Genomic DNA, 14,706 nt, shown 5'->3' with positions numbered 1-14,706 from the left:
CTCGGGCTGCCTGACCCTGACGGACCCGGGGGTGGGGGCGGGGTGGGAGGCGGGGGTAAGGAGGGGAGGGGACGCGGCCGAGGGCCGAGAGCGGGCGGAGGGGGGGAGTGGAACGGCGACGCCGGGGGGGTGTGGCCTGCGCCTGACGGACAGCCTTTCGGACCACCCCCCCGAGGGGGGTCCTGAAGGAAGGCAGATGTAGCCAATGGACGTGCCCGAGGCGCCGCGGCCCGCCTTTCCGGCCAGCCAATGAGGGCGAGGAGGGCGGGGCCTCTCCGGGCTCGGCCGCACCGCCGCCGCCTCCGTCTCCTCCGCCTCCTCCTCCTCACCAGCGCTAAACCCGGGACTGGACCGAGCGGAGTTGTGCGTGTGGCGGATGGCGGGGTGGGACTGGGGGTGGGTCAGGGGAGTGGGGGTTCGTTCCGCGGAGGTGCAGCCAGAACCGGGTGAGGCTTATACCCGCTGTCTTGGCAGTCCAGATTCGCCGGTAGTAGGGGGTGGCTGGGAGCAGCGCAGCCTCGGGAGAAGGAGGTGGAGGCGACTAGGGAGGCGGAGATGCGTGAGCCTCCCACAGACCCGGGATTAATATCCCGTGGCGCGGCCGCAGTTGCCGCTACCGCGTCGGGGCCTCGGGGTCTGCTCCGTGCTCTGCTCTTGTCACAGGCGTCCTCGCGTGCGGCCCGAAGGGCTGCGAGAGTGAGGGCGAGGCCGGGAGGGCTGGGTGAGGCGGACGCCAGAGGCGGGGGTCGCTCGGGGGGCGGGGGTTGCCCGGGCCGGGGCGGTGGGAGGTCGCGGGGTATTTTTCCCTTTCTTTCTTGCGGGGGGGGGGGGGGGGGGAGGGGGGAGAAAGGTGGGGGGAGGGGCGCCTCAGTTCGTTCTCCCGCTCTCGGGGCTGCGCTCCCACTGTCTCCGCGGTAGCCCGAGGTCCCCAAGTTTTTCGGGGCGAGGGTGCTGCCTCTTCCCCCACCGGGTCCCCTCCGTCCCTCTTCTGTTCCCTGGAGTTTCTCGTCTTGTCTAATTTCGGCGAGTTCTAATGGCGGACAGGGACTGCAAAGTCTCCGAGTCAGAGCAACTGCTTGGGGCAAATGAAGATTTCACCCGGCGGTGACGTGAGCCGCTCCTTGCCTCCGAACTGGTGTCCGGATTGACCGGGATAGCGCTGGGTGGGCAAATTTAGGAGGGAATACAACTCTCTTGCTGGCGTCGAGGGAACCTTTTGCCTTCCACCAACCCCGCCCTCTCCTTCCCTTAGAGCAGGCTTGTTCTCCACCTCCCATTCTGTAATTTGAGGAACGAGATTTAGCTACATCTAGTCGTTTAGATCCCTATAGTAGTTGTGTATTTTTTTAAACCTCGCTTCTCCACCGCTCTGGGTTGGGGGAGGGAAGAAGAGCACGGAAACTCCTTGACTTCTTACCCTTTGCTTCCTCCCTCTGGTGGTTAGGAGTTGGTGCTACGTCCAGATGGGCTGTAATTAGTTTCGCAGCTCTCTCTCCTGTCATTCTAGGATCAGGAATCACCTTCAGGCCAGTCTGGTGGGGCTTTGGCAGAAATTAAGGAAGAAGACATACCACTTGTGAGTAATTTTACCCTGCTTTTTAATTTAAATGCACTTAATGCAATAGTTAGTCGATTTATCTTTCTGTTATCTTGATGGCAGAGAGCTAGTTGAAGATGATGACTATAAGAAAAGAATCACTGATTCCACATCTATTATCTGGGATTCAGTACAGTTTTAGGTCCTGCCTATTTTGTTCTTTAAAGCTGTTCCAACACCTTACAGTTGGCGATTGAAATGAAACTTGTGATTAGAATAACTCACATGGTAGTACTCCTGCCTTCCCTTTGGCCTTGTTCTCCTTACCAGTCTTGTCTTTGCACTTAATGCTATTATTCTTCACAGTACACCTTTTTAGTTAGTTAGATCGAGGACACTGTGTAAGATTGTAGACTGCTGTCTAGCTTTTAGGAATGGATATTGTTTTAATTCAGTAATTTTTCTATAATCCCTGCGTGGTGATATTTCACATTCCCTGGAGTTTTGTGAGGTGATGGGATGTAGGCACTGTTCTAGAGCTCTGCTGGGTATTCATAGAAAAAGGGAACCAGTGAGGGGTGAGTTTGACAGGGTAACAAGTCACTGACTCAGTTATTATCACTTAGAAAAGCCATTTTTCTCAGAGTATTCCTAGGTATTTGCAGCATGATGTAGTATAAAGAACTAGGGTTTAGTGCCAGCCAGATTGGAGTTAAAATTGCTGCTATCTTGGGGTGCCTGCAGGCTCAGTCAGTGAGGCATATTTGACTCTTGATCTCAGGGTCATGAGTTCAAGCCCCATGTTGGTCATAGAAATTACTTAAAAAGTGGGGTGCCTGGCACTTGTACCCCAATGTTTATAGCAGCACTCTCAACAATAGCCAAATTGTGGAAAGAGCCTAAATGTCCCTCAACTGATGAATGGATAAAGAAATTGTGGTTTATATACACAATGGAGTACTACGTGGCGATGAGAAAGAATGAAATATGGCCCTTTGTAGCAACATGAATATAACTGGAGAGTGTGATGCTAAGTGAAATAAGTCATACAGAGAAAGACAGATACCATATGTTTTCACTCTTACATGGATCCTGAGAAACTTAACAAACCCATGGGGGAGGGGAAGGAAAAAAAAAAAGAGGTTAGAGTGGAAGAGAGCCAAAGCATAAGAGACTCTTAAAAACTGAGAACAAACTGAGGGTTGATGGGGGGGTGGGAGGGAGGGGAGGGTAGGCACAAGTCTAGAACCTTGTGCCAGGGTAGGGAAGAACCTGTCATCATCAACATGGAGGGAGACAATAGTTCTAGGATCTCCCAACCTCATTTTAGCTCCCCCATCCCCTGTTCCAGAGATATCTGCACCTCCTGGTTTCTGAGCCTTTTGAAGATTCTACGGCATAATCAGGAAGTTTCTCTTAGCTTGTTCCATCACTATTTTAGTTTGGCTGTCTCAGATCCACCGAGGTAGTTACTCATCCATTTGCTCTTCAGCTTACAAAATCTTGTTGCTTTTTTTCTTGTTCTTCCTTTCCTTGTGTGTAGGAACCTTACCATTGTTTATGGGGGTTTTAGAAAGGAGTGAAGTTAGTTGTGTGTGATTAATCTACCGACTGAATCCCTACCAGGCTATTGATTTCTAGATAGTAATTTTGTACTTGGACACTTTACTAATTCTCTTGCTATTTGTTGTAGTTGTTCATTTGAGCTTCTTTATCCTGTCTGATTACATTTTTATACCTCCAGAATCATAGCACACCTTTATTTTGTTTCTGATCTCAAATGGGAATGCTTATAGCAGATACTCACTAAACATGAGTTGGCTTTCGAGTTGAGATTCTTTTTATGTAAATATATAAATATTTTTATAGTAAGACCTGTTCTGTGACAATATAAGCCCACAAAGATGCAGTAGGACATGTTCTAGGACTAATTAATGATTAATAACGGTTTTTGTGGGGCGCCTGGGTGGCTTGGTCGGTTGAGCATCCAACTTTGACTCAGGTCATGATCTTGTGGTTCACAAGTTCGAGCCCCACGTCAGGCTCTGTATGACAGCTCAGAGCCTGGATCCTGCTTCAGATTCTGTCTCCCTCTCTCTTTGCCCCTCCTATTCTCATGCTCTGTCTCTCTCTCTCTCTCTCAAAAATAAACATTAAAAAAAAAATTCTTAACCGTTTTTGTAACCTGTGTCCTAATTATCTTTTATAGAGCCTACAGAATATAGATGGCCAAAAAAATGAAACTTTGAAACCATAATTTTTTTTATGGTGTGATTTTTTTCCCTAAGATTTTATTTTTAAGTAATTTCTTTTTTTTTTTTTATTTTTTTTTTAACGTTTATTTATTTTTGAGACAGAGAGAGACACAGCATGAACGGGGGAGGGGCAGAGAGAGAGGGAAACACAGAATTGGAAGCAGGCTCCAGGCTCCGAGCTGTCAGCACAGAGCCTGATGCGGGTCTCGAACTCACGGAGTGTGAGATCGTGACCTGAGCTGAAGTCGGACGCTTAACCGACTGAGCCACCCAGGCGCCCCAATTTTTAAGTAATTTCTGTACCCACCATTGGGCTCAGACTCACAACCTTGAGATCAAGAGTCGCATGCTCTAGTGACAGCTAGCTAAGCACCCTAATAATTAATTATTTTTAAATACTTTACTGTTGATTTTAATTTTTGTAGATTCATAGAGCAAGTTAGTTTACCTTTCTTATATGTGCTAATCTTGTCATATTAACATCTCAACGTTTCTATTTTAGCTTTAAACCACTGACAGATTCTTTGTAATGTAAATTTTGTGTAATTGTATGTAAACATTGAAAATTGAATTGGCTATTAAATCACTCAACTGATAAGAATATAACAAAAAGTTTTGCAACTTTTAAAAAGCATATTTTAAAAACTGACCATGTATGCTTAAAAATGGTTAAAATGGCAAGTTTTATGTTATATATATTTTGCCACAAATTTTTAATTTCCTTCAGGAAATAAAAACAACTGAGATGTCACTAAAGGTAAATACAAAAGTGCAAAACACTCTTTTCTTTGTTTTAATAAGTCTTATCTGTACCCCTAATTAAATACCCTGTTAATTTTACAAAGTTGTTACCAATTACCTAGAGATAGTCTGCATTTAACATTCTTATTTGGTCTGCAGCCTAACTGTTTTGCATGGTGGTGTTATAATCTTTTATCAAATTTCTCTGTGCAGATTTTCCTTTCCTTTTCCATTACTTGAGATTATATTAATTTTCATTGTATCAAAATGAAAATATGTTAAACATTGGTTATCAGTTGTAGATATTAAGATACCAAAGGAGACTAGCTAAATGTTTAAGATTAGACACTTGTTGAAATCCCAGGATGTAAGCAAATTATTTGCCTGAATACCTTCTCATAGGAGAGGGATTTAACTTTTTTTACTTTCTTTAATATGATCCAATCAGACGCCAGGGACTTACATGTCCAGTTATCTGAATAAAAACCTTGGAATTGTATATTATCCCCATTTACAGTTTATAGTTTAGAAAACTTAATTAATGAGGTGAAGTAATTTGCTCAGTGCCACACAACTAATCGCTAAAGTGTAACTTTCTCTGTTTGTGGATATTATAGAAGTAGTCAAAACTTTTCTGTAGTCTTCTGTTTCTGAAATTAAAGTATTTGGTCAAATTATATGCACAGTGAGTTTTAGCAGTAGTTTAACTTTTTTATAATCTATGATTTGAGAGTAGATGAATATTTAAATCTTTTTTCAGAGATGGAGGACTGCAGTGAGCAAAGCATGAAGAATGGTCTTTCTTTTATTTTCCTTGAAAATATTAAGACATGTCACCAGAGGATACTGTGGCGTCAGCAATAGCCCTTTTCCAGAAGTTGTTCTTCTCTGTTGTAGGTTTATTCAAATATAGATAGAAAGGACTAAGAGAGTTCATGTATAACAGCTCTTATATGTCATAATTCAGTTTAGGCTAAATTATTGCCTCTTTCCTTTGAAAATCAACCATGTAACCAGTTTACTGGATGAATGTTAATCATGATCCCAACTTTTGTGGTTTTTATAACCCTTTTAAAGTGGTCTCTTAGATTTGTTATCTTTTCTTTAAAATAGACTTTCTGAATGTTGATTTTGTTTTAATAAATTCATCTTAATAAAAGATAAGTAATTTCTAAAAATTGTTTTATACATTAATTGCATATAATATACTGGCTATGAAATCGATTCTAGAGTCAGATTTCTTAGATTTCAATCCTAACTCTATCCTTTGGACATTTGAACAGGCTATGCTGATTACGTATCTTCTGAGTCTTCATTTCCTAATGGGTAAAATGGGAAAAAGAATAGTTTCACTTCACTTTTATAAGCATTAATTGAGTTAATATTTAAAGATATAACACATACTAAGAATAAACTTTACTTATTGCATGACTTTATTATCAATTAAAATTAGTTGGAAAATTTTTGAATAGAAATGTTATGTAGCATATTTCAGTATGAGTTGTTTAAAATGGAATGAAGACTGCCATATGAAATGAGTTTTCTTAATAATTTAATACCCATACAGTTCCCACGTTCTTTATTCTTGAAATTCTAAGAACATTGAGGCTGTCGTATATAAACTTACCTCAGCTTTTCATTTATCATTTCTATGTACTTACAAATATTCCAGTTATACTTAGCTTTTCCTTGTCTTTCAGATAGAGGTGATTTTTTTACTCATAATCAGTTTCATTACCACCTGTGCACATATCTCCTGTCTACTTTTAAGGTCCTTGCTTCATCGGTTATTTACTTTTCCAGATTCTTCAATTATGTCTGTCTGCTGGATCCTTTCCTTCGTCATACTCTAGTGCAGAGCAGGTTCACGGAAGTATTTGTTGAATATAAATGAATGCTAAGAATTTTAGGCCTAGAGTTAGGGCCTGGGGTTTAAGTTCTACTCAGTCTTACCTAGAACAATTTAGTTGGTTTTCCTTTCCTGATTTGTAAAGTAGATTAAGTTATACCTATATTATGGAGCTGTTTTCAGAATTTTACATGAAAAACCCGTAGCATAATGTCTGGCAATTTCTGGACGAGGATAAGGAAGATTTAATCAAAGTTATGTTAGAAGCGGAGAATTTGAAAAACAGTGACAAAGACGCTAGAGCAATAAGGATTAGATGATAGTCACTTATTTTAGTAGACAAAAGTATAGTATAGTGATTGTATTTGGATCCTGGGTGATTGGTGTTTGATAAATGATTTTGTTACTATTTCCTATTTCAAAAGAAGACTTAGTTTTTTTTTTCATTGTAAAGGGTAAGTTAAATTGAGTACTATGAGTGCATTTTTTAAGGACTACTACAAATTGGATGATTAATTTCCATCAAACTCTGAGGTAGGCATTAAATGGTTAATGAGAGAGGAAAAACAAAATGAGTAACAATATTTTCCCTGAGGGTTGGATAAAACTCACCAGAATTTAAAATTTCATTTGTGCTATTTCATTGCAATAAAACACAATGATCATAATATACTAGAACTTTTGTTATTTATTTTCCTCTGTTACAGGTTCTTTGGCATGGATAAATGTTCAGTGAGAGGATTAGACTTGGCTGAACAGACTCCTGTTTTATTAAAGAGTAAAGCCATGGCAGCTAGCCTCATGGATGTTGGAAATTTATTTGGTGGCCCAACTAGTTCTTTAGTTAATAGATCTAGAAACTCATCAGTGGAAGAAGATGATGATGATGATGATGATAATGATGATGATGATGATGATGTTGTATTTATTGAATCTATACAACCTCCTTCAACTTCTGCTCCAACAGTAACTGATCAAAGAAATTTTATATTTGCTTCATCAAGAAATGAAAGTCTACAAGGAAATTATTCCATAATTCTTCCTTCCTCAAGAGATTCAGCTTCTCAGAAGGGAAATATAAGTGAGACAATTATTATTGATGATGAAGAGGACATAGAAACAAATGGAGAAGACAAGAAAAATTCTTCCAGTTATATTGAATGGGGACTTCCTGGAACTAAAAATAGAACCAAAGATTTGGATTTCTCCACTTCCAGTCTTTCAAGAAGTAAGGTAAATGCAGGAATGGGTAATAATGTTATCACTACAGAATCGACTCTGAAATTCCTATTGCTAATGTTACAACCTTAGAAACAGGTATAAGCTCTGAATGCTGGGCGAGATATGAACTTAATGATTACACGTATAACATCACTGTAGAATACCAACTTGGGAGATGTCGCTAAAGGACTTCAGTCAAGTAATTTTGGTGTTAATATACAAACATACGCCCCATCTTTGACTTCACAGACCAAGACTGCAGTAGGACCTTTTAATCCTGGTAGAATGAATGTGGCAGGAGGTGAATTTCAGAATGGAGGATTTACAACTCATCATAGTCCTGGTAAGCAGTAAGTGATTTTATTGATCTTCTATACATGAAATACTTTTTTTTCTTGACTTTCATATTAAGATAGAATATTTTACTTGCAATCTACTTGGTCCCTGATTTTTCAGAAATTAAATCTGTTTTACCCACTGCGATTTACATCTGAAGTGTTTTAATTGAAAACCTCCATAATTACTACAACCACCTACCTAGTTTCTTTTTTTTTTTTTTTAATTTTTTTTTAACATTCATTTTTGAGAGAGACAGACTGAGCATGAGCGGGGGAGGGGCAGAGAGAGAGGGAGACACAGAATCCAAAGCTGGCTCCACGCTCTGAGCTGTCAGCACAGAGCCTGATGTGGGGCCTGAACCCATGAACCACGAAATCATGACCTGAGCCGAAGTCAGCCGCTGAACTGACTGAGCCATCCACGTGCCCCTAGTTTTAAATCATAGAATAAAAAGGTGGATAGTGAATTGAAGAAATAAAGTAATATGTAATAATTTAATTTTATTTAACTTGTAATAACATAACTTGAAATTTCAATTTTTGCATTTCAAATGTTTACTTTTGGACTGCTTGTCTCTTCATTTTTGTTTTAAAATCAGCATATTATTAGTTCCTTTATTTTAAAAGTTATTTTAAAAACCCTATATAGTTTTTTAATTTTTTTGTCTATTTATTTATTTATTTATTTATTTATTTATTTATTTATTTATTTATTTATTTATTTTTGAGAGGGAGCAGGTGAGCATGTGGGAGAAGGGTGGGGTGGGGGGCGGGCGGAGAGAATCTTAAGCAGGCTCCACAATCAGCACAAAGCCCAGTGCAGGGCTCATACCCATGACCCTGAGATCATGACCTGAGTTGAAATCAGGAGTTGGACACTCAACCCACAGAGCCACTGAGGCACGTATAGAGGCCTACATTTTTAAAGCTTATATGGACAGTCTTTTTCTGATAAAGTTAAAATATAATGAAAATTATTTAAAACTTAGCAGATCTTTTTGGCAGCTTTGTCATGATTTAGTGTGGTGTTTGTTTGAGAGTTAAAATTTTTGTTTTGGTATTGGTTTTTGGTCATTTTAGTGCTTTAAGCTATTGACCAACTTAGAAGTTTAGGAAAGGACTGAAAAGGAACTAGATTTAAGAGCCTCATTACTGCTTCTAATGGAATGCCAGAATTTTTTTTTTTTTAATTAATCTTTTTCTCTGGTTATGAGAATACTACATGATTATTACAGAATATTTGTAAGAAATTATGGCTAGAAATAAAGTATCTTTCACCTTATCCTACCAACTAGCAAGGACTACTCCTAAAATTTTGTTTTCAGTCTTTTGCCTCCATGGTTTTAAAAAATATAATTTAGAGCACATTATATATAATTTTGTGTTTCTGTTGGTTTACTTAATCTAAATTTTCACATCATTTTAAAAATAGAATTTTCCATGTGTATAAGATTTTTGTCTGAGATAACACATTCCTCTACCTTTTTATTAGCATTTGTATAGTATCCCATATTTTACTGTTGAAACTGTCCACTAAATTTCTTTGTCTACATCGTTTATTATTTCTACAGGACAGTTCTCAAACATTTTGGGCTCAGTTTCACTCTCAAAAATAATCGGGGGCCCCCAAGATTTTTTAATTTATATCAATTATGTTATTAGAAATTAAAGTGTAAGACATTTTCTTAAGTATTTAACAATAATTACATATTATATGACAAAATATAATTTTTAATGAAAACTATTTTCAAAATTTAGTGAACAGTGCCATTTTTTCACATTTCTGCAAATCTCTTTAAAGTCTGGCTTAATAGAAGATAGTGAAGTGTATGGTATCTCCTCACATCTATCTATTTCTACATTGAATCTGTTGCAATATCTTGTTTTGTTTGAAGTATAAAAAAATCTGGCCTCACATAGGTATTTGGTTGTAGGAGGGAGTACTGTTTTAGTGATCTTTTTAGAGAATTATGGATAGTTATGGGTTTTTTGATAACAGTCCCAAAACTTGATAAGTGGCAGTTTCTTACAGGTTCTTAACAATGTGGAATCTGAAATCATATAACGAAGTTTTCATACTTATTACATTAAGATTCATTGATCTGTGGATGGATCTTTTACCTTTGTATGATTCGGTTACATTGTGCTTTGGTCAAATAAAAAATATATATATTTTGAAAATATCCATTCATTGAACTTCTAGATGCTGATGTGTTATTTTAAATGTTGACACTTTAGAAAGCTGTCAAGGTGACAGTGGTGGATACAAGTTTTCAAAGATGTTGATTTTCACTTGAAAGCTCAAATTTTCTCTTAGCAACAAATACTGTCATTTTTCTTGAAGTGAATTTTTCTTGATTTGTTTTCAAGAAAATGTCAGTAATCAGTTTGTTAGTTATTCTTTTAAGTAAAAATGGTATTTCGTGAAAAAAGCCTGGTTTAGCTTGCAATGTAACTATTTTATAAGTGCTTTTCCTCTTTGCCTTCAGACAACCATTGTATTTTGGTATGAAACAGAAGTGTTTTAGGCATGCTTCCCTGTTCATCACACAGAATATTAAGATGTAGTCAAAGGCTGAAATCTAGTAAAATTGATGCCAATTTTTATTATTTCATTGTGGACATCTGTTTAATAAATAATAACACTGGCCTTTGTCCTTAGGTCTTAGGACAGAGACTAAGTCCTTGGAATTTCCCAAGTATTGGAATTGTCTTTTCTATTTACGAGCCCTTTGGATCACATCTGAATTTGTTTGGGCTAAGACTTTGATCAGAGGAAGGCTGAGAGAGGGTCATCAGAAAGACCCATTAAAGACCCAGCCTCTAGGGAGGAGAGGAAGGCTAGACATTGAGTTCAGTCACATGCAGTGAATAAGTCTGTCAGTCATACCTATGCAATGAAACACCAGTAAAAGCTAGACACTGAAACTCAATGCAGCTTCCTGGTTGTTGAGCTTATCAATGTGCCAGGTAGGTAACACACCTGCTCCAGAGAGAGTAGGCACAGAAGCTCTGCATTTGGGACCTTGCAAACTTTACCCTTCTTTATCTCATTTGATTGGTCCTGATTTGTATCCTTTATATTAAAACTGTGATTGTGGGGCACCTGGGTGGCTTAATCCGTTAAGCCTCTGACTCTGGATTTCAGCCTAGGTCATGATCTCACTGTTGGTGGGTTTGAGCCCTGCATTGGGCTCTACGCTGACAGCACAGAGCCTGCCTGGGATATTCTCTCTCTCTCTCTCTCTCTCTCTCTCTCTCTCTCTCTCTCTCTTTCTCAAAAATAAATAAAACTTGGGGGAAAAAAAACTGTGATTGTAAGTATAGAGCTCCTCTGAGTTCTATGAGTCATTCTAGCAAATTATCAAAGCCGAGAGGATAACTAAATCGGGAACCTCCTTGATTTATAGCCAGTTGGGCAGAAGTATGGGTGGCATCTGAAATGACTGGCAATCTTGTTGGGGGCTATGCCATTTAAACCTTTGGGGTCTGATGCTAACTCCTGGTTAGTATTAGAATTGTATTGACCATTTGGTGTTGGAATAACAACCATAAATAAGTGAAGGTGATACTTTTTCTTTTCTCAGATATATGGTAGTGAAGAAATACAGTTCAGTTCCACTGCCAGCAGTTATACCCATCGCTGCTTTTGTTACCATTATTGTAAATGCCAACAGTGAAAAATGCAAATAACCTTAGTATTATTATAGAAATAGTTTGGCCTCACAGATTCCCCTATTATTTCTTTTTCTAATACAGTGTTGAATAGAATTGGTGAGAGTATAGAGCCTTGCTTTGTTCTTGACCTGGGGTTAGGGTAGGAGGGCATTTGACGTTTCATCATTATTAGTTCTTGTCAGATATAATTATCTTTTTTATGTTTATATAATCATTTGTTATTTGAAGTTGTTTCTAGTCTTTGCAATTGTAAACAGGTTTTTCATGAATATCTCTGTAAGTTGACACGCTTCTTTAGAAAAGTTTCTGTAGGTGGAATTGTTAAGTCAAAGTGTCAACATATTTTTATTTTTCATTTAGTTTAATAATTTTAGTTGGTTTTTTTTTGAGAGAGAAAGAGAGCACATGTATGGGGGAGGGGCCAAAGTGGGAGAGAGAATCTTAAGCAGGCTCCTTTCCCAGCGTGGAGCCCACAACCTCAGATTATCACCTGAGCTGAAGTCAAGTGTCAGACGATTAACTGACTGAGCCACCCAGGTGCCTCCTCATCAATGTATTTTTAAAGGTTTTGATGGTTAATGAAAAATTGCCCCCACCAAAAAATGGTATTACTTTCCTTACAGCATAAATTTTTTCTCCATATTGTAAGCTTGGGGGTAGGAGTGTTAATGTTTGCTGAACTGATCATTAAAAGGTGGTGTCATCTTAATTTACACATCATTGAATTTTAAAAAATATATTTGCATACTTTTTATGAATTTATGTTTGCATCTATTTATTATTATGTACATCTTTTGTTTATTGAATAAGAATTAAACCTGAGAAATCATATCATGAAAACTTGTGATCTCTTTGATGAAACAATTGAAGATGTTGAAGACTTGAAATAATGTCCATTGAAAATCATCCTTTTGGATCTGTGTATTTCTTTTACTTACATTTTATTTTAGAATTATTTATTAAATTTTAAATAGCTATTTGTGTAAGCATGAATTCCATCTTATGTATATATAAGCTCTTAAGTGCAGTTAAAACCAGAAACCTTGCCATGTATTTTTTTATGTTTCAATCTTGGCCATTTTTCACCTTCTGAATAAGTTTAAGTTGTGTATTTATTGGTAAATGTGGATAAGTAAGATGCTTTTCAACTTAAAAGCATAGCGTAGACTGATAATATAAAAAGCATCCTGTAGTTAGATGCTATACCATCATTCCACTGAAATTGTGGCTATAATTGAGAATTGCAAGTGTTATTTGGAAGTGGTTTTGATTACTCTTGGCTTGTCATCCCTTTATCTCACTAATTCAAAGTGTATTTACATTTTTATATTTTCTTATTTAAAGTATCAGTGATTTTAAAATACAACAAAGAAAACATTACATGGCTCAATTGACACTCATTCATCTAAATGGAGATGTTCTTAACTACATATGTTTAAACTGTTTATGATATATGACAACAAATTTCTATTGTTTATGAAGGGTGGATGAATTTACAGTGTTCCTGAGCTCTCTAAAATTCTGTTTTTGGGGACAAAAGTGACAGAACTGTATCCTTTAAATAATAACCGTGTAGGGGTGCCTGGGTGGCGCAGTCGGTTAAGCGTCGGACATCAGCCAGGTCACGATCTCGCGGTCTGTGAGTTCGAGCCTCGTGTCAGGCTCTGGGCTGATGGCTCAGAGCCTGGAGCCTGTTTCCGATTCTGTGTGTCTCTCTCTCTCTCTGCCCCTCCCCCGTTCATGCTCTGTCTCTCTCTGTCCCAAAAATAAATAAACGTTGAAAAAAATTTTTTTTAAATAATAACCGTGTAGAATTCTAAAAAGAATGTTTACCAAGTTGTCAAGTGAAGAGTGATGTTTGAAGCTGGGGCTTCTGGATGGCTCAGTTGTTGGAGTGTACAACTCTTGACCTAGGGGTTGTGAGTTCAAACCCCACGTTGGGTGTAGAGATTACTTTAAAAAAATAATAAATTGAAAAAATTTGTAAATGTTTGAAGCTTTCTTAAGTGTTAAGTCAACTGTGAAAAGGACAGTCTTTTTGTCATTGTTGCTATTTTTCCCTCTTTAACTTGAATATAGCAAGCATAGTAATAGTTGTCTAATTTTAGTATTGGCCCTAGGTTTTGTTTTTGCTTTTGCTTGCTATTAGCATTAGTAAAACTAATTTCTACCGGACTTCTAGAAGAAGATGGCACCAATTACATTATTATTATAATTTTTGTTACTTAGAGCTCCAGAGTGTCTTATTTTAGTTTATCTGTGTGTTCTACGTCTAAAAATTGAAGGATTTCCAAAAAAGGAAAAAGAAAAAAAATAAGAGCAAGATGAAGATTTTTGGAGTTGAGTTACATAAAAATACAGGGCTTATAGGTTCAAATTTCATCATACAAAATTATGGCTTTGCATAAAGTACACATAAAATTTTGCATTTCATCTTATAAAAATAAGATTATTGTCCATTGACTGGACCTTTGAATCATTTAATCCTTACATTAACTTTTAGTGTTGACTCTATTTCAGTGAAAGTTATATATTCATCACCTATCTTTATATAAACAGCAAAAATCTCATCACAGAAAATACCTATAATGTAGAAATTGCTCTTGCATCTGTTTTATTTTTTATTGCATTATAAACATTTCTGGCCATTATTCTGATTTTAGGGCATTATATTTCTGCTCATATAAATATAGTGGAAAAATGAGGGCTCTAAGATCTAAGAGAAGGAGCCTCTGAGAAGTAATCTGTTACTTGTGGCTGCTTTTCTCTTGTGGGTGTGTGTTCAGTTCCAGAAAAAACTGCAGAGAAAGGCTGAAAATCTAAGTGGAACTTTGAGTAGATTCACAGAGGCCCACAAAGAGGGATACTGGTAGAAAACAAACATGGGGCACCTGGGTGGCTCAATTGCTTAAGCATCTGACTCTTGGTTTGGGCTCAGATCATGATTTCTCTGTTTTGTGAATTCGAGCCCTGTATTAGGCTTGGTGCTAGCAGCACAGAGCCTGGCTGGGGTTCCCTCTCTCTCTTTCTCTCTCTCTCTCTTTCTCTCTCTCTCTCTCTCTCTCTCTCTCTGTCTCTCTGTGTGGG

At 38.0% G+C, this 14,706-nt stretch overlaps 1 protein-coding gene across 6 annotated transcripts in view; it reads left to right on the top strand.

Annotated features, from left to right (window-relative positions):
- The first annotated feature begins 271 nt into the window (after positions 1-271).
- Positions 272-14,706, top strand: part of ZMYM5 (zinc finger MYM-type containing 5) — a 29,890-nt gene continuing 15,455 nt past the window's right edge. The window contains exons 1-4 of one of the 6 annotated variants that reach the window (XM_040447961.1): positions 272-363; positions 1,508-1,576; positions 7,090-7,615; positions 7,853-7,946. In XM_040447961.1, the coding sequence (XP_040303895.1) occupies positions 7,100-7,615; positions 7,853-7,946 (610 nt within the window). In that variant the 5' untranslated portion in view covers positions 272-363; positions 1,508-1,576; positions 7,090-7,099. Of the gene's footprint in view, positions 364-410; positions 447-617; positions 722-879; positions 1,577-7,089; positions 7,616-7,852; positions 7,954-11,528; positions 12,048-14,706 lie in introns of those variants that run through there. The other 5 variants (XM_040447960.1, XM_040447962.1, XM_040447966.1 and 2 more) reach the window with 5 other exon arrangements.

This window comes from Herpailurus yagouaroundi, unplaced genomic scaffold (assembly GCF_014898765.1).
Source record: "Herpailurus yagouaroundi ecotype Mexico unplaced genomic scaffold, PumYag 197, whole genome shotgun sequence".
NCBI classification, from domain to species: domain Eukaryota; kingdom Metazoa; phylum Chordata; class Mammalia; order Carnivora; family Felidae; genus Herpailurus; species Herpailurus yagouaroundi.
Note: the sequence above shows the minus strand (reverse complement) of the source record. Positions and strands in the feature narration are given on the sequence as shown.